Here is a 20,710-nt window from a genome sequence, read left to right as displayed (position 1 = left end):
TACTTGTGTCCTTCCACTCCTTGCGATTTCTGGGCTACCTTTTCTTTTTCTTGAAGGCTGAATCTGTTTGCAGGCTGTCTCCCTAAAGTGCTTATCTCCCTCCTCAGGGTCACTCTCTCTTCACCGTGTCCTCCCTTCCACCAACTCTTGCCTATGTGCTATAGTGCCCCCTGCGGCACTATCACCAGTGTCCTTGTAGCCCCCACCTGTGCTAATTTTTACCTCTTGTGCATGTACCTCTGTGCCCTTCCCACTCCCAATGTTGCTCTTGTTGTGCCTTTTCTTCTCCACATCCCAGACCATGTTGGTGGCCTTCCAGACTCACTATCAGACCCTTATAAATAAATGCAATTTTTTTTATTGAAGAGGCCGCAGGGCTACATAATTTTTGAAGGCGTCCATGCATATTTAAATCATTTACGTGCCTACAAAATGATGCGGCCTGCTACTGCGTTGTACTTTAAAAAATGTTATTCCTTTAAAAAAATCTTTCCTTTATGCTGTACAGCATCTGCTTCGATGTTGCACACCACCAAGAAAAAACATAGGCAGCACCAATAAGTCTCTAAGGTGAGACCTATTGGCTTTGCCAATGCTTGTTGTGAATCAGAAATAAGATGGAACCCTCCCAGCAGTCTGGAATACTATTAGTTTCTAGGTTGTGCACAAATAAAGGGTTTAAGATATTCCATCAAAAATTAATGTTGATTTTGAAAGTGAAGCCTGGCAGAATATTGGGGCCTGGCACATCATCACTGCTAAAGCACTTCAAGGATTTCCTAAACTCAATTTTGGTAATGAAAGCCAACCTGGGTTGACACTGTTTGTGGATAGGTCAACCAAGGTGATTTTATCGGTTACATAGAGCTCTTTTATATATCAATTGCTCTCCACTGGCGGGACATAGTTCACCCATGTATTGTTTCCTTTGATGCCAAATTTATTGATGCTTCCAGAACTTGTGTGGGTCCTTGCTTCACAGACCTCAAAAAGTTGCAACACTTTTATTTATCCAGCCTTTTCTTTCGCCTGCCAGATACATTTCCTATAGGCTGCTCCTAGCTCTCTTGCCTCATTAAGCAGTGATATTTCATTATTAGCGGAGTTAGCTTGTTTAAATGTCTTGTTTAATTAGTTCTTAAGCACTCTTGGCTGTTTAGTGTTACTAAGGCTTCTTGCAGCTCCCTGATAGGGTTCAGTGGAAGGCAAAACGCAAAGTAAAAGGGATTGCAGTGCTGCAGCAAAGTCATAAAAGCCCCATATCCAACCTGACTTAATTGTATATTCCAGTGAGCTGTACCAAGTTAGTAGCTACTTTTATTTTTTTACAAAGTACCTGTTTGCTCTTTTCTGACGCTCAAGGCCGGAGATGGATCCAGCCATAGTTACCATCTCGTGGTGGGAGTGATCACTATAAAGGAATATGTTATTTGTTTTTGTAAAATGCACTATCACCTACGAGGGTATCCTGGTGCTAAGCAGATGTGTGTGACTAGACCGGTCTATGGTAGGTTGGTTGACTGAAAAGCTAGGTCTTCAGCTTCTTGAGGCATTCAAGAAGAGAGAATGCTGCTCTGATGTGCAGTGGGAGGCCGTCCATGCTTTAGGAGTCATGTAAGAGAATGTCCAAACCTCCTGATCTGGTTCTTTTTTATTTTATTTTAAAGCTTTAATGAAAATACAGAGATTACAACACAAAATTCCATCAAAAGAACACTATTGATGTGACAGAAATATAAATCAATCTAAAAATTAAATGCATGAGAAATAAAACACTATAATCATATGGAGATACATCCGGGAGTAAAGGGTGGGGGGGTCCCTTGTTTCAGTTTCACTGTATTTTGTTTTAACTGGCATGGTATACGACACATTAGAGTGCGTTCGGTTGGGTATTTGCCGTGGTGCTGTGTTTAGTAGTGGATGCGGGAGCACTACACCAACAGTTCTACCAGTGTTATGCACCGGTCCGATCTCCGCACTCTTGGGGGTTGCCTGCGGATTCGGTGGGTGGGCCTGGGAAGCCTCAGATGCTTGCTGTAGGTATGTGCGATATATGCACCATATATCTCGAGGTCTTGAGGTTGGGGGTTGGAGTGTGGCATAGACCTCTGTTTGCAGACTGCAATAGGCCATACTGTGTGCCCATGCTGATTTTTTGGGCCTTGTTTTTGCCCCCCAGTGTACAGCTATTTCTCTCTTAGTGAGCATCAGGGCAATAGCTACGAACCTTCGGTAACAGAGCTTAATATGGGTGACCAATCCCAACAGTCACAATCGCAGAGAAGGCATAAGAGGAGCATCTATAATTTCCGCTATGGTTTGTAAATTTCTATACAATACGATTTTATTTGAGCTCAGGACCAGGCCATATGGGCAAAGTCGGCGTCTTGCATGCTGCATTTGTGCAACTAGATGACCTGGCGGGATCAACCCTGGCTAGTTGTTGGGGAGTGATGTAAATCCTATGGATACATTTAAAGTGAAGGAGCTTATGTCTATGGTTCGGGAATATTTTTGGGATTTGGGCAAGTCAATAAGTCCATTCCTTGTCTGTCATTCCTGATCTGGTTCTGTTGTATGCGTTTGAGTAGGAGTCCTGCAGAGCAGAGGAGTCTGAGTGTTTGGTAGAAGTAGATGCGACTGTTAGGCAAGTGGGGCCTAATTTGTGTAGTACCTTGAAGGTATGTGTGTGTGGGGGGAGAGGAGGAGTTCTAATTGAGCATGTTTGTGTATCAGGAGCCAGTGTAGTTTCCAGAGGTTGGTGTGATGTGAGTTCTGTGAAGGAGGTTGAGAATGTGTCTAGATGCTGAGTTCTGGATTGTTTGTAGTCTTCTAGTGAGTTGCTTGGTGATCATGGCATAGAGGGTGTTTTTATAGTCAAACTTGCTGGTCACTAGAGCATTAGTGACAGTTTTTCTAGTGTTGCTTGGGAGCCATTTGAAGATCTTCCTCAGTACATACAGGGTTTGCAAATAGAATGCAGAAATGGGTTTGACCTGGGTGCTCATGTCCAGTTTGCTATAATGATTATTCCGAGGTTGCTGGTGTGGGTTGTGGGTCCGAGTTTGGCTGGCCAATAGATGGAGTCCCATGGTGAAGTGTTTTTGCCCAGGATCACTACTTCTGTCTGTCAGTGTTGAGCCAGAGACAGCTGGTTTTCATCCAGTTAGCAACTTCAGCCATGCAAGTGGTGAACTTGTTTCTTCTGTTGGGGGTCTTGTCAGAGGGAGAATATGAGTTGCGTGTCGACTGCGTAGGAGAAGATGTAGATCTTGTATGAGTTGAAGAGGGTGGGACTAAGCTATGAGCCTTGAGGCCCTCCACATATGAGCTTGCGTGCTTCCAAGGAGTAAGGTGTCACGCCGACTGCTTGTGTTCTATCTGTCAAGAAGGAGCAGATACAGCGTAGAACCGGTCTTTGGAGGCCAATCTTGTGCAGGTGCCAGATGAGGATGGGGTGTGAGACTGTCATATGCTGCAGAGAGGTCTACGAGAGTGAGGGCTACTGAGTCTACTCTGTCAAGGGACAAGCGGATGTAGTCTGTGGCGATGATATTACTGTGTCTGTATTGTGGTTGGGCCTGACCCACTCCGACCAGGTCTTCTAGGTGAAACGTTAGGGTCTCCAAATAGGATGAAGATGCTGGTGTTGATGATAAGGGGTGCAACGAAGTCAGTGATGCCACTGGTGAAATTGTTGCAGGGTCCTGGTGGTCTGTATACAAGGGTTCCGCCCAGGTAGAAGTTGGCTGCGATGCCCATATTGAGGACGAGGTGTTTTATGTAGCTGGTGGGGGTGTCCATTTAGGTGGTGCAGCTAAGAGTATCTTTGAATATGACAGTGACTCTCTTGCCTAACGATCTTGTGGTCCACATGGATGGCTGTAGAAATGTCCGGTACTGAGGCTGGGTTTACCCATGTTTTCGTAACCAGGTCTGGAGTGAGGTTATGCAAGAGGTCCCATAGCTCCATTGCATGTGTTATGAGTGGGCAGGTGTTGAGAAGCATGCATGCGAGTGTTGCATGTTGCTTGGGCGGTGTTTGTTCCATTGAAGGAGAGGGTGGCTGGTTTGCCTAAGTGTGAACTAGTGGGGTGTTGAATGCTGTTGGTGCAGAGTGGTGGGTGTAGGGTGTGGTAAAGGGCATGAGAACTTGCAGGAGGAGCACGTGAACACTCCTTCAGTGATGTGTGTTGTGTGGAAGCAGTGCTGTGAGTGGTGTCCAGGGTTGAGAACATGGAGGAGCACAGCAGGGTATCAGTGAATAATGAGAGAGCCAGGGTTTCTAGTGCTGGGTGTGTTCCAGGTACAGACAGGCTTGCCTGTGGCGCACCAGTGGTACGTCCGTGCTGCAACCGCGAATAAATAGCTCCTTGGGAGGAGCGCAGGGTACCGTAGGCAGAAAACCAGTAATTTCACTTCCTAGGCAGACCATTGATGGGAAATCCATTGATGCCACTTCCTGTGCAGTTGGTTAATGGGAAACCTAGTAATGTCACTTCCTGTGCAGATGGGCAATGGGAAATATTGTCCTCTTGCTTGGCTTCTTTTTTAAAGACTGTTTTCATGGGAAACCAGGGATGTCACTTCTTATGCAGGTGGATGAAATGGAAATCCAGTGATGTCACTTCCTGTGCAGCTGGGCAATGTGAAATGAAGTCCTTTTGCTTGGCTTCTTCTATCCCTTGGGGAAAGTGATCACTACTTGTTATTGGGAATTATAAACATTCTCTTCTAACGGAGTGTAGTTCACATCTATCACCTAGAGGACGAGAGATGCGCGTAACATGGAGGTGGTCTTTAGTAAAGAGGCCATTTAATGTGCATAGGCCAAAGCTATGCAATCTCATAGTTTATATATTTACCTTATTGGGGAAACTAACAAAAGGGAATACCCCAGAACAAACTGTCTAGGAAACACATGCATCATTCTTGCCACATAAAAATAGTTTAGATTATAACCGCCCCTGAGCACCATGGAAGCATAATCATGCTCTGCTTTTAGTTTACTACGTTTGGAAGTGTGAAGAATATCTCTTTTTTAATAGCCAGTGATGGACTTACATAGGTATTGCATAACAAGAAAACCCTTCTAAATTGGCCACATGCAAAGAAAAGTTCCAAATGTACTATCAGCAAGTAAATTACATTGTGGTGCAGTTTCACAGACAAAAGCATGAAATGATTTTTATTTTTTTTCCTGCTGGAATGGCAATTTCACTATACCAAGCCAGCAGAGTTAGTTGTGAAGTACGTGTCTCGCATAAGCAAATAATATCATGGAAGCTAATGTTATTTGGAAGCACTATGTCAGCCATTTTCAGGGCTCCACCAATATTCCAGGAACAGATAGTAATCAAGATACTATCAGGGAATGGGCTTGTGAGTTGACTATTTTAGGGATGCTTAATTTTGTTCCCGGGCCAACGAAGACCAGCCTTCAAAGTGCCCCTGATTGGAAATGCAGACACTTTAATGTCCATCCACTGTTTTGTTCTTAATTTAAATCATTTTTTTTCACAACATAATCTTAGTGTTGACAACTAAGGCGAAAAGAATGCCTCACACGGCACCCATGGTGCATAGAAAAGATAACAAAAATGGATATCAAAATTTTCAGCATGGACATGATAATGGTCATACAAAGGATTAATAAAAAAAAATAACAGAAAAACAAATAACTGCGCTACGTTGCATCCGCCTGAGAATTGTTACATATATACAGAGAGTCTGTGCCACCTGTAATCACATCCAGCGAGTATATCCCACATAGTCCAGTGAGCTGGATGCACATCAAGGAGTTTACGATATCAGGCGGCGGAGGAGGCTCTAGATATAGACCTCTATAGTCGGCGCACCGCTTCCAAATCTTATAATGTTTCCGGGGGGGACCCCCTTGCTTTAAAAATCAGGATTTCCAGGCCTATACAAAAGTCCAGACCCCTTTTCCATACCCCAATCAAAGGCGGGGAGTCCTCGGGCGATGTCCCTCTTACCCAATGTAAGACCTAAGAATAAAAGGTGACGCTTATACCCGTTACCACCCAAGTCTTCTGTATTATACAGCATGGCCAGTCTCGGGGAGGATGGGACGTCCCACCCCAATACTTCAGATAGGCATGCAAACACTCCCCTCCAGAACCTCCACAGGGTAGGGCAGGACCACACAGTATGTAGGAAGGTACCCTCCAGTGACCCACAGCGCATACAATGCGGAGATGCAATTAGCCCAGCACGCCACAATCTGTGCCTTGTGTAGTAAGCTCTATGGAGATATTTAAACTGGATAAGGCACAGGGGGGCCGCGAATACTGCACGACGCGGGGACTCCAAGGCCTCCACCCAATCGTCTTCCTCCAGGGGACCCAGCTCTTGCTGCCACGCCTCTCTAGTCTGATGTAGGGCGGTAGGTGTGTTATTGATGATTGTACAGTATATTTTGGTAATCTTGTGGTCTCCCACCTCCCCCATAAAGACTTTAGCCTCAACGGGGTTAAACTCGGGTATTTCTGTGAGGCCAGATATGTAGGGGGTGAAAGCATGCCTGAATTGTAGGTAGCGGAAGAATTGCTTGCAGGGCATGTCATATTCCATTTGAATGTCGAGGAAGGACTTAACGGCACAACCACATACGACCGCCCCCCACCGGGTCTAGTCCAATGGCTCCCCAGCTCCGAAAGCCAGGCAGTCGTGCCAGCTCTGGGAATTGCCCCTTATTCCATAGTGGAGTTTCCCTGGTGATTCTCCCAAACCAACCCATCTGGCGGAGCGCCGACTTCCAGATCCTAAATATCGTGTCGGTGGCGGGTTGTAGCTCCTTTAGCAGCGCCGTTGAATAAAGAACCGTGTGCAATTAATTGTCTCCCAGCAGCCGCCATTCCACGGCATACGCCTGGTCACCATGATTGCCATATCACCATTCTTTGAGGACAAAAAGGAGCGAGGCCAGGTAGTATGCATGGACGTCCTGGGTAGCCACTACACCGGAATAAGTAGATGGGAAGCTGGCCCGCAGCACGACTCTCGATGCACCACCCCCACCAGAGAATCCGGGTAAGACTAGCGTTCAGTTGACGAAACCATGTCTGCTTGATTGGGGAGGGGTGATTTTGTAATTGATAAAGGAGGCAGGGTAGGGAAACCATTTTAAATGTGGCGGATCTACCAAAAAGAGACAGGGGCATATGAGACCATATACGCGTCTTGTCACTCACCTGTGTCTACAGGGGGGTGAGGTTTTTGTTCCACGCCACTGTCTGGGATGCAGAGAGAAAGACACCCAAATATTTTAAACCAAATCGAACTACGACTACGTCCTGCGACCAGTCACCCATTCGTTCCCCAACCCTCAGCGGCCACTAAAATTATTTTCCCCGGTTCATGTATAGACCAGAGATCTCGCCAAATATTTGCATAATGCGGAGGAGGCGTGGACCATTCCGGTCAAGGTGAGTGACAAAAAATAAAACCTCATTCGCATACAGCGCTATGCGATCAGAGATTCCCGGTGCCCATTTAAAACCGCGCATCTGGGCGTCCACTCAAATCCAGGCCGCCAACGGCTCCATGGCGAGCGCAAAAAGGCAAGGGGAGAGTGGGCAGCCCTGACATGTCCCCCGTATAATAGGAAAACATCTGGAAGTCGAGTCGGCTACCCTGACCGACGCGGAGCTATCTGTATACAGTAGGCGAATAAGCTTCAGCAGCCGGGGGCCAATATTTAGACGGCTAAGCAGGGCAAAAAGATACTTCCAGCTAAGGGAGTCAAATGCTTTGTTCATGTCCGCCAGAAGGAGCGCGGGGGGACACCCGAGACTGGCAACCGTGGCTATAGCATTATGCGCATGCCTGATATGCAGCGTGGCATAAATTCTGTCTGGTCCGAATGGACCAACTCTGAGATGTGTGGGACCAAGCCCCACATTGAGTAGGACGAGAATTGTTCTGGGCGGGCTTCAAGAACACACTGATTTTGGCATGCCGCCAATCTGGAGGAAGACCACAACTCTCCGTGGCAGCTTCTAGAGCCGCTAAGTACGGTTTTAGGAGTTGCGGATGATGTTTCTCAAAGTACTCGCAGGGGAAGCCACTCGGGCCCAACACCTTACCAGACAGCATACTGAGCAGTACAATCAATAGTTCCTCTAATGACAAAGAACATCGAACGCGTCTCGCACCTCATCAAATAAGGCCAGAGGTGGAAAATCGTCTATAAATTTCTGGATGAGGGCCGCGGGCAGAACCTCATGTGGAGCATATAGGTCTGCGAAATAGGAAGCAAAACAGTCAGCAATGGCGGACGGGTCTGTAAGAGTGGTCTTGTCTGGGTCCCATAAACATGGGAGCGTCTGAGAGCGCAGCGTCTTTGGACACAGACGGTGCAACAAGGCACTAGATTGGTCTCCCCACTGATATATTCGGCTACGAGTGGCGAGCCAGTACAACCTGGCTTCATCCAGGAGTTCCCTAGCGTACGTCTGCTGTGTATTGACCAATTGTCTGCGCGCAGCGCCTCCCTCCATGGACCTACTCGTGTGTTCCATGTTGAGTAACTGGGCCTTGAGTCATATTAGTTTATTGCAGGGCTGTCGGCGCCTCGCCGTACAAAAAGCATTGTCCGTCCCTCTGAGGGTGGATTTCAACACCTCCCATAAAATAGCTGGAGAATCTACCGACTCTGTGTTTAATGAGAGTTAATCTGGGAAAGATTTGTGGATAGGTGTTCTATACTCATCATCTTGTAGCAGCCACAATGACATCTCCACAGAAACAGGGAGCGCCAGGGATCTAGAGACAATAGAAGAAAAACCTGCAAGTGATCCGTCAAGCCCCGAGGAAGAATGTCGGCTGCGAGTAATCTATGGGTATGTGACCCTGAGAGAAAAAGATAGTCTAGTCGTGAGAAGGACTTGTGGGCGCTAGAGAAAATGTGTAATCGCATGTAGTGGGGTGCAAGGTTCTCCACGAGTCAATCCAGCCCAACTCCTGAACCAGGAGAAATAATTTAGAATCCTGGGTCCCCGTCATGTGAGCGGCGGCACGTCACCTATCTTGCGACGGAGACATTACATCATTCCAGGTTAATTTAAATCTTTGATCCTTCAATGTCAATAAATGCCTTGGGGTTTTTGCACCCGAGAGTGTGAGCTCTCATTTGTGTCAAAGCAGTTCTGGGTTAAAAGGATTAAACTAAGATCATGGGGATATTGATAAATCTGAGCATTCATTATTGATATCCCCAAATTGCAAAGTGAGTTTTATTCTCTAAAATTAAGTCAGTTGCAGAGTTGCTAGCCAGTCAATTCCATAGACTTCCTCATTTCCCCTTTTCTTAGGAGTTTGAAAACAAGTGAAGTAATGTTCTTGCTGTGTACTTGGCTCAGATTGAGAAGGGCTTTAAAGAGTTCTATAATATTGCCCCTATTTAACAAGTCACTACTGCTGGATGCGTATTCAGGTTATAAATATAGTGTGTTATTACTGCAAATGCCATTAAGGAGCTGTGTTTGTACAGTGTTTACATCAGATTCATGGAATCAAACCTCAGGATTCTCATTGTCCAACTGAGTGCCATGTACGGTCTTGCAATTTTCCTCGTTGTGCCCGGTGTGAAAGAAAACAGACACCCTGGAAAGGCGATGGAAGTCTAACGCATTTAATGCAAAAATGAAGCTAGCCACAAATTTTTACGTTGGATTTGGAAAGTGAACAGAATGTCGCCATCTGATCAACAGAAGCATCCAATGCGAAGTTCAGTAGGTTTTTACTCTACTTTTATACATTTTCTACAATGGAGTAAGCAGAGGAAAAAACCCACGATTAAGCCAAAACTCAATCTATACAAATATGTGCAGGTGACTGTTCTTTTTGCTGAAGAATGCATGAAGACCGTGAGAAGAAGATACAGTACATTATGGTAGAAAGCGGACTTCACTAAATCTGCAGTTCTTGCTTGGCTATGCCAACTTCAAAATGAGGCTAAACTTATTTAACAGGGAAACACAAAATGGCAGTACGTGTAAAATGTGGGTTAATGTGCAATAATTCAATGGCTTTGGTAATACTTTTAGCAGGTGTGAAAACGATTTCACATGCTATAAATAGATTCTCACCAGAGAGGGTGGAGAGAAATTTTAGTGGTGGAAATGGTGATCAGCCACCACCAACTGGCAGCGGGGGTATATTGGTGTCACGCTCGTGGTGGAAAGGTCTTGCTTTCAGGTGAAGGTGATGTGATTCTTCTACATTTCCCTATTTGTATTCTATAGGCCTGCTCATTGCTCCTTTATTCTTTGCAAACCAGTCAGTTACTAGATTGCTGTGTCTACTTTCTCAGCTGGGTTTCCCTGATCAGCTAAATGCTTGGGGTGGCCTTCATCGGTCGTGTCTGTGTAGGTGTTTGCATGTCTGGACAGGGGTGCAGACAGTGGCGGCTCGTAATGTCGACAAGTAGTGGGGCGGGAACACACAAGCACACTCCCTCCCTCCCATCCCTCACAAGCACCCACACACACATACTCACTCCCACCCACCTACATGTGCACTCACACCCATCCATTCACAAGCGCGCACACATACACCCATTCAAAGCACACAGCACTAATTCACATACATTCATGCAGTCATGGCTGGCATTACGGGCGGGTGGGGGGGGGGTGTAAATGGGGTCGTCGCGCCGCGGAGGGGATGGGGGAGGGGTTTAAGTGAAAAATATATATAAAATAAAAGTTAAACTTACCATCCCGCTTTTCCTCAAGTCCCGAGACTCCCGACTCCCGCCGTCCGGCTTTTTGAATTCTGCAGCGCTCGTCATCAGGAAGGCTGCAGGCAGCCTCCCTCCCCTCCACCAGTCACAACGCTGCAATGGCAGCGTTATGATTGGTGAGGCCGCTGCCCCACCCGGGTCATTTTCTCTCTGTATGATGCAGCATACAGAGAGAACAGGGAGAGTGGGCGGTGTTTCTCGAGAGCAGGGGGGAGTGGCTTGCCCACTGTTGTTCATACTGACTGTTTGGGCAGCCCTCAGGCTGCCCAAACAGTCAGTATGAACAACAGTGGGCAAGCCACTCCCCCCTGCCCTCGAGAAACACCGCCGACTCCCAACCAGGAACTTCAGCTTTCTCGCCGTGCGAGATGGCAGAAACAGATGGTAGTTATTACCATTTATGTCTCTGCCTTCTCGCACTGCGAGAAAGCATGGGGGCGGCACCCAAACGCCTCTATAGAGGGAGACGTCACTGGGTGCAGATATTACTATGCAACTGTTAACACCCCTGCTCATTGGCATGTTTGGAGAGGAGGAGTCACCAGTGGGTTTTCTTGCAGGATTTTCCTTTAAAAACGGGTGACGTCAACAGTACTGTTCATATTCACAGATGGTGCTGGCTTGTCCAATGCCAGTGTTATTTCCCTCCGAGGGAAAAGAGACAAACCCCTTGTATTCCGTGAATTATGGCCTGTGACGAGAGTCTGATATTCCCTGATATTCTTTCCAAGGCTTCTTGTGTTATGATGGTAACAGTAACCCCTATCATTTCTGGGAGCATGTAGAGTGTGTTGAGTTTTGAGCAACATGACCAATTGTTTCTGGTGTTTTTGTACCTCTCCTTTCCCCCCAATTCTACCGATAATGTAGTCGTCCCAGTTGCATTTCAAGTGCCATTATGTATGTTGATAGTGTCAGCAAAAGGTCCACTTGCATCTCTAGTTTATCGGTGCGTAACAAGACAGCATTTACTAGTACACCACGAGAATTATTCTGAGAGTTCTATCCTTAGGGGAGTTGTTGCCTTTACCTATTTGCTGAGAAAATATGTCACAAGATCGAAGGTCTCACCCCTGAGACAGTGGAGGATGCCGTTATTGAAATCGATTCAAAAAGCTTTGTGACTGCATTTGGACACTGGAGGGTTCTCAGAGTTTGTCATAAGCAAGCCAGGCTCTTGAGGATTTAGGATTAAAACTACTGGGGAAACACGGACATTAGGAGTTACAGAACATGAGTGGGCTAATTTGACAGGCTTTCCGCCCCAGTCAATAGTGGTAATAGCAGGAGATGGGCATAAAAGAGGAAACACTTCTTTCTTATGAAGAGGCAGAGGCTTGTTTTTCCCACAGAGGTCCACTTGGATGTGACAAGACAGAGGCCTGGTCAAGCATCTAACTTAGTATGAGCCCCCTATCTTTGTGATGTGCAATAATGAGTTGCATGTGGCCACTGCGTATGTTGGTCACAGCCAAGTGCACACACTTAACCAGCATTTGCCTAAGCACCTCAACGTGCCTGGCATGAATTCCTGTCCTCTAAGATGCAGTCCAAACTTCGTTTTGGGGCTGATAAATGTAGCTCAATGCCTCACTGTCTTCAGAGAGGGCAGTTTGGGAATGTGTCAAACATATCACTTTACTGATGCAACAATCCAGTTGACCATCATGTTCCCCCATGAGTCTAGCACACCTTGAAGGTCGGCACTATTTTTAGTGACAAGCAGAGCAAAAATAGAAAAAGGCAGTTTTAGGTTTGCTGCAGACCTGCTGGAGTTACAGATACGTTTTCAGAACCCATCAGCATTCAATCTGTGTGAAGAGATCATAAATGTTTTTGGTGTGGTTGGCACAAGTGAGGTGAGTGCCAGAAGCCTCTTGGAGAGACCACTTGATGCTGCAGAGATAGAAACGAACAAACCGAAGCAGATATGAAACTGAGGGGGAGTGTGGGGCCCTACTTGGGTTGCAAGTCAACTTTATGCAGCAAGCAGTTTGGTATTAGAAAGCCATACTGTTTGGGTATTGTAGGAAAAGCTTACCAGTTAAGGGACAATAATGAAAAAATGCACACAGGGTATGGGGCAAAAGTGACTGCACCTGTCCCCTAAATTGGGTATAGTTAAGAGACAATGCAATAAAAGCTACAAACAGGGTTCACAGCCCCTATGACTCACCACACTTAACCTTCTTGATGGCCACAGAAGTATAGGTTGATTGACTGGCACGAAGGGAGGGTCAGTGGCTCGGCTGGAGTGCTGGCTGGCAGACCGCTAGGACAATGGAGTTCGGCTAGCAGGCACAAACAGGGGGGCACCAGCCGCAAAACACTCTTTGTTGGTTTTATTTTCCCTTGTATACAATACAGTATGGCAGCGATGAAGAATGTAACCAAGCTGCTGTTGCTTGCGGTGTGCTTGACAGCAGAAAAATACTCAAATGAGGGGCCACAAGCTGCATCCCTTACCCATGTTGGACTGGCCTGGGTGGCCAATCGTCTACACAACACCCTGCTGCTCGCTCACATCACCCCGGCTCTGCAGGCGGATGGGAGAGTCTGGTTGCAAGGGGGCTGCCAGAGAGAGGCAAGAACGTGCATGAAGGCCTTCAAGGGCACTAGCGAAAGGGGCAGCTTCCATGGTGCTCAGCGGGGACGGGGGTAGCCGGTTTAGCTGACAGTTACTGTAGTAACAGTACCTTTCTTCTTTTCCACCTGTCACAGCTTTCCTTATTGTATGGCATAAATGCAATTACAAATGTGGCTGAGCTCGACACTGCAGTGAGTGCAACAGCACAATATGAAGTGAATTATGATAGTAAATACAACTAAACGTGATCATGTAAGGCACAAAATATGGCATTTATCTATCTCAACAGATAGAAAGAAGCAGGTATGAATCTACTTTTTACCATTTCCGCGGTTTCCAGCCGATTTAAGCTTTGGCATTCCTCCTTGAAATAATCCTCCTAAACCAGGTCCTCCACCACCACCAAAACTAGGGGGGCCGCTGCCGCCGCCGCCGCCACCACCACCACCACCACCAAGGCTTCCACCACCTCCTCCTCCTCCTCCGCCACCTCCTCCACCAACTGATCCTTTAGGTTCTGTCAAGATAAAAAAAAAAGTAAGCAGCTAGAATTACAACAAGTATATAGACAATGATGCATTTTTTTCTTGAAAATAATTGATGAAAATTAGGGTTACAGTATAAAATCTATGAAACCATCTGACGTGCAGTTAAGGTGGCTGAGCAAACCCAACTACAACACCATCATGAAATGACAATGCCTCATAGACAAACTTGTTAATGGCAATTTATGAAATCACTGATTGCTGCTGGTACAACCAACAGCATACGCAGGCACTGCTCATCTAATTGTACTATTGAGACATTAGATCACAGTTTTCTAGCTTGGTTTAACAGGAGTACTCAGCTTAAATTTTTTCACACTACTTAAAGGGACGTACAATAAAAGTGACATTGAGATAAAGCTATAGGTGTAGTGCTGCACAAGTAACTGGAGCTCCAGCACTGCATTAGTCACCAGCTTTGTCTCTCTCCGTCTCGTAGTTTGCTTCTGCTGCACTATTCAGATCAACCAACATGTACTATACCTTCACTCCACACCTCAGAGATGAGCCACCGTTAATATTTTATTCGCCGCTGCACCCCTTGCTCATCCACTCGTACTCTGCGCTATCTTGTCTCTACTGTAGTCTTGCGTTCATTTGTTCATGAAGCCTTTTTTTTATATTAACAACACACAAGTAGTTGTCTGCAGTTGCTTGATTAGCATTATCCACATATAAGCATTACTTGGACGAGGCTTATTAGCCAAACGCAATACTGCAAAGCAAGGCTTCAGGGGATGGATAGATGCACTATTATGAAAGATGAAGATCCATATACCTGGCGAGAAGATGTCTGCAGAAACATGCCAACCTCTGGTGTCCTTGGACATTCGGTCTTGGTTCAGGTATTAGAGCACATAATTCGAATATGATCGCTATGTACATCGCCAGAAACCTAATCATTTATTCAGCTGTGCTCTTGACATTGGTAAATGTGCCTTGTATAACATTGTGTCCCTGTAATGGACTACCATGTAACTCAAAAGTCATACGTTGACTAATGGCGTGTTTGTATCTGTTCTATTGACTAAAGCTGCCACATACACACTGTACTCTGTTGGGATTTTTTCCCTAAAACTGTGCAAAATGCTACAACAAAATGTTTATAAAAAGATTTAAACAAAAAAAAAACATTGTGTCCCTGTGTTATATTGTTAATGTGAAAAAACAATACTAAGAGATACAAAAATATACAACGTTGGTCTCCAATCATTCTTTGTCATATCCCTCATGTTGAATGGCTTCAGTTCTATTATACTAAAGAAGACTGGTCAGAATAGATTAGAACAGGGTCCCCTTCTTATAACTTGGCACTTTCTTCCAATATTACTGGATCACCGGGCACAACCACCAGATGAGTAATTCATTCCCCTTCAGCCAACATTCATGTCATCATATGTCATCTACATTGCCATGCATCTGTTTTAGCTTATTGGTTGTCATATACAAATTGAACATCGATGTTTACATCGCCTCTCTATTCTGAATGCTTTTGAATATTTTGATGATGCCGCTCTCTTGGCTTTAACCCGGCGAAACTGCAGGTCCTTATTAATTCCTTTAATGATTTGATGCAAAGCATAGATTTAAAGATACATCCAGGGAAATCTTTTACAATGTCATGTCAAAGCAATGAAGGATAAGCATATCCCTTATTTTTAAAAGGCAACAAGATTGCAAGCATGAAGCATTTCTGCTTCTTAGGCTTGAGCCTCTCAGCTAATGGGGGTTGGAATGTGCTTAGCGAGGTGAGTGCGGCTAACAAGTCCAGGAACATTTTGGGGATATTTAGATTTCATTACAAGACCGGAGGCTACCATTATGCAAATACTTTTACTTGCTGCCCAAACATGCAGCCCTTTAAAGAATGCTATTACATCACAATAAATAGAACTTTAACACATAACAACTAGGATGAGCAGGCTCCAATCTTCCTCTTTTGTTCGCTGCTCTGACACAGATATGTACTACCTTCTAGCATACCATCTTAACTTATTTATAGATATATTGATATATTTTAGATGTATTTTATGATTCTATGATTCCTAAATATCTCTTTACTTATTTATTAACAATTATTCGCAGAATCTACATTAATATTGTTTGTTTAAAATGATTTTCTTATTAGATGTTAACATTAAAATTTCCCAGTCCAATTTATGGTCGGGATTAGCCCTTTTTTATTCCTGTTAACTAGGATCGTTAAAGAGATTAGCCCATGGTATGTATTCGAATATTCTGTAACAATGTCGGAATATCTATAATATTTTTGCTGAACTGTACGCCTGAATGAAAGGACCCCTAAATAATTTTCAAGCAAATCTTCTGTTTAAAAAAAACAAAAAAAAAAACAAAAGGGGAGAAATCGAAAGGAAACGCAAACGCCGACATATATTTTTAATTTCCCGTGTCTCTTAACAACGTAGAGACACGGGTACATGGTAGCTTGACGTCGGGCCCTGCGCATGCCCATTATGCTCCTCTGAAAACCACACGCGTCTCCTAGCAACTAGCTGGGAGACGTCGTAACATAGATCAGCCTCGCGCTTCAATGCGCGGCTGAGATTTGTTAAAATGCTCCTCCTGGTCTCCATGGTTACATCCTTTTAACGAGACTGTAACGGAGACGGAGGACACGGAGCCTTTACGAAGCATAAATCAAACGAGAATAATAATATTTACAAAAAAATTAATACTCAAAAAGATTTATTTCTGGCAAAGGATCGCCATCTACTGGCCTTTTTCAGAATCGACGCAAGAGTTTCTTCCTCTAAGATAAGTGATTAACTCACGCTTGTAAATTATTCCAAGGATACTACCTTATAATTAACCCTTGAGGGGATTATTTAGACCTATAAGGGGATTATTTAGAACTATAACCTATCTGGTGTACCTTTTATTATAATTAAATCAACATGGAAGATAACACCAGTGATGTTAATGTTTCCCCTAAGGAACGTTTGCCTGACAACATTAAAAACCTCTTTAGAGAAGAATTTAGATGTTCTATTAAAGAGGCTGTTGACGCTGCTCTCGCAAAGAGAAAGAGAGTTTCGCCTATGGAGGAGAATTATTTCTCTCTATCCGATGGGGAATCCCCTTCTACATCTGCAGGGCAAAAAAAGGGAAAAGTACTCCAAAAGAAGAATTATTCTATTGAAGCATCCAAAAATGCATACGAGTTTGGTGGCCCTCGCGCCACAAGAGTCATTGGTGCTCCTTGCAGCACAATAGATAGACCTCAATTACTTGAGGCAGGGAGAAGAGGTGTCCCTAGCGGCACAATATAAAGCGGTACCCTCTACGGGACAAATGATTTTAACGACTATTTGGAAAGTCAACCAACAGACTATGATGACTTTGACGAATTTATTTTTGATCCTCAAGACTCTTTTGAAGATATTGAGGAGGATTTACAACAACCTTCTACTTCTACCTCAGTCAAAGACCCATTTGGTGGGGAAAAGTTTAATCCCACTACAATCCGTTATCCTCGTAGCACTGAATGGTGGCCTATGGATCATGTTGGGAAATATCTATCACAATGGGTTAGAAAACCCCTTGATATCTATACCCGTAATCTTTTAAGGAATGAATGCCCTCGTCCCTCTTCGGAGGACAAGATTTGTAATACACCTAACCTTGATCCTGACCTAATCACCTTCCTGTTCAAATCTGGAAGGGATCCTAGAAAAGGAATCGAAAGGTGCCTTAAACAAGCTCAGGATAAACTGCTTGATGTAATGGGACCACTTTCTAAAATTCTGGATATGACGGAAGAAGCTAAAGCTAATGACTCATCTATAGACATCGAAGTACTTCGAGGATGGTCACAACGCGCTGTTTGCCTTATCGGCAATGCTAACGCGAATCTAATTACCGAACATAGAAAGGCTGTTCTCTTGAGGATGAACCCGAAACTAGCTGTTCTCTCAGCTAGTGAGGATATGTCCAACACCAAAGGGCTCTTATTTGGAGACAACTTTGTTAAAACACTTGGGAAGTATGTCTCCACCTTCAACGTCTTTAGTAGGGCACAATCAAATATGCGTAGAGTCTTTGGCACTCGATCACTTTTTGGAAGGGCTGACAGAAGGGGACAACCTGTCGGCCGCACCTCATCCCGGTCCCAGTTTTATCAAGACAACAGTGGCTATCGTCCCTATAGAGGTTTCCGTGGAAACTAAACTTCTATCCACAAAGAGGAAGGGGCCCAAGATCCCGTGGTGGCAGACCTCGATCATCCAATCAAGGAAACTACGGTCAGGATAACCCCTTCTATCCCCTTAAAGGTGGCAGGAAGATTGAGACAATTCGAAAAGAATTGGCTTCGAGTTACCCAAGATCAATGGGTTTTGGAAACTGTTGTGGGATTAAAAATAGAATTTTTGGAAGAACCCTTTCAGGAAAGAGCTCCCAGAGAACTCATTTTAGACGAGGAAAATTCGAAATTAATAGAGACAGAGATCGCCCAAATGTTAGAGAAAGGGGCTATTATAAAAATTCCACTTTCAGAGTTAACGAAAAGCTTTCTGAGTTCTATCTTTCTAGTCAAAAAGAAAGACAAGGGTTGGCGACCTGTTATAAATTAAAAAAATTTGAACAATTTTCTAATCTACAGACATTTCAAGATGGAGGGTATCCATCTTTTGAGGGACATTCTTCAGACCAAAGACTGACAAGTGAAATTGGATCTGAAAGATGCCAATTTCACCATTCCCATGCACGAGGATTGTCGCAGATATCTCCGATTTACTTGGAAAAGAACTCTCTATCAGTTCCAATGTCTCCCCTTCGGTTTATCTTCAGCCCCTTGGTGCTTCACCAAGGTTCTTCGTCCGGTGGTCAGTTACCTAAGGGAAAGGGGGATTCGTCTTATAATTTATTTAGACGATATCCTCATCATGTCTCAGGACAAGACAGAAACTCTGGAACATTTAGATATCACTATGAACCTCCTTCGAGACTTGGGTTTTATCATAAATTTGGAAAAATCTATTTTAACCCCAACTCAAGAAATAGAATTCTTGGGTTTCAAAGTCAATACTATTCTATCCAACCTGATCCTTCCCCACCAGAAGGTTGTCAAGATCAGGAAACACGTCTCCTACGTCCTTTCAAAAGATATTATCCGTCTGAAAGACCTAGCAGGGTTTTGGGTCTCCTTTCATCTGCAATTCAAGCAATCTCTCAGGGCCCACTTCATTACAGGGGCTTGCAGAGATTAAAAGCTCAAGGCCTGAGGAAGGGTCTCTGGTACGAAGATTCTCTTCCCCTTTCAGAAGACGCTCGAGAAGACCTGCATTGGTGGTTAAACAACCTCCAAGCTTGGAATGGAAAAGCTATATTTGGAAATGTACCAGATTTTATCCTAGAATCAGATGCAAGCAACCGTGGTTGGGGTGCTCGTCTGAACGACCTAGAAACCGGTGGGAGATGGTCCTTTTCAGAACAATCCCTCCACATAAACTCTTTAGAAATGTTGGCAGCCTTAAATGCCCTTATGAGTTTCAAAGACGTTCTGAAGAACTCCAACACTTTAATCCATTTGGACAATTTTTCAGCCGTCTCTTACATAAATTGTTTGGGTGGCGCGAAATCCAAAAGTCTCTCAGTTATCGCAAAGAAAATATGGTATTTCTGTTGGGAACACAAAATCACCCTCAGAGCAGATTACATTCCCGGTTCGTTAAATCTGAGAGCAGACTGGAATTCACGTTTTCTTCACGATTCCAGCGATTGGATGCTGAATCCAAGATTTTTTCATCTAATTCAGGAAGTTTGGGGCCCAATCCTGTTAGATTTATTTGCCAGCCGATTGACGAACCAAGCTCAGAAATACTTCAGCTGGAGACCAGACCCAAACGCGTCGGGAGTAGATGCCTTTCTCCAACCTTGGGAAGGGACGAAGGGCTGCTATGCCTTCCCTCCCTTCTCAATGATTCAGAGATTGTTGTGGAAAGTGAGACTCGAATCATGCAACATAATTCTGGTGACTCCTTTTTGGAAATCCCAAGTATGGTTCCCCGGTGTAATGGAATTGGCGGCAGACTTCCCATGGTTAATCCCTTCTTGTCCGGGTCTACTACAAGGCCCAGACGGAGAAGAACATCCTTTAGTCTTGGAGGGGAAAATTAACCTTCTTGTTTGGAGGATATCAGGGATTCAGAGAGATATTCTGAACTTTCGGGAGAAACTAAAAGCTTACTGGAAGAATCATGGGCCCCTGGGACCAGAAAGAGATGCAGAGGAATATGGAACAAATGGTCTGGTTGGTGCCTTGAAAGGGATTTGGATACCGTTCAATGTCCTTTACAATATGTAGCTAATTACCTCGCTCATCTTTTTGAGTCAGGTCTTTCTTTTAGAACCATCAACTGTTACAGGTCAGCTATCTCTTCAGGTCATTGTTTGATTAATAACCTTGCTATCGGAAGTAATCCACTAATCAAAAGGGTCATGAAGTGTATTAGACTTAGGAGACCTCCTAGAGCTCGCTATGAATCTCTTTGGGATGTTAATCTTATTTTTAACCTTTTCATGTCCTGGCCTGTTAACCAGTTACTTTCCCTTAAAAGAATTTCAATGAAATTAGCAACTCTATTGTGTTTAATATCCTTCAGGAGGATGTCCGATATTAAAGCTCTTGATCTTTCCTACAGATTTTATTCTTCTGAAGGTGTTCATTTCGATATTTGGAAAAGAACGAAAACGATGTCAGAATCTATCTTCTATCCCTTCTTTCATGAATGTGAAAAATTATGTGTTGTTAATTGCATGAAGTGTTATGAAAATAGGATTTCAGTTTCT

General features: G+C 44.4%; 1 protein-coding gene across 4 annotated transcripts in view; it reads right to left on the bottom strand.

The window, feature by feature from the left end:
• Positions 1–20,710, bottom strand: part of WIPF1 (WAS/WASL interacting protein family member 1) — a 550,722-nt gene that overhangs the window by 86,664 nt on the left and 443,348 nt on the right. For all 4 annotated transcript variants that reach the window (XM_078681536.1, XM_078681535.1, XM_078681538.1 and 1 more), the window contains one exon: positions 13,678–13,872. In XM_078681536.1, the coding sequence (XP_078537662.1) occupies positions 13,678–13,872 (195 nt within the window). The remainder of the gene's footprint in view (positions 1–13,677; positions 13,873–20,710) is intronic.

Source organism: Lissotriton helveticus, chromosome 3_1, assembly GCF_964261635.1.
Source record: "Lissotriton helveticus chromosome 3_1, aLisHel1.1, whole genome shotgun sequence".
NCBI classification, from domain to species: Eukaryota; Metazoa; Chordata; class Amphibia; order Caudata; family Salamandridae; genus Lissotriton; species Lissotriton helveticus.
Note: the sequence above shows the minus strand (reverse complement) of the source record. Positions and strands in the feature narration are given on the sequence as shown.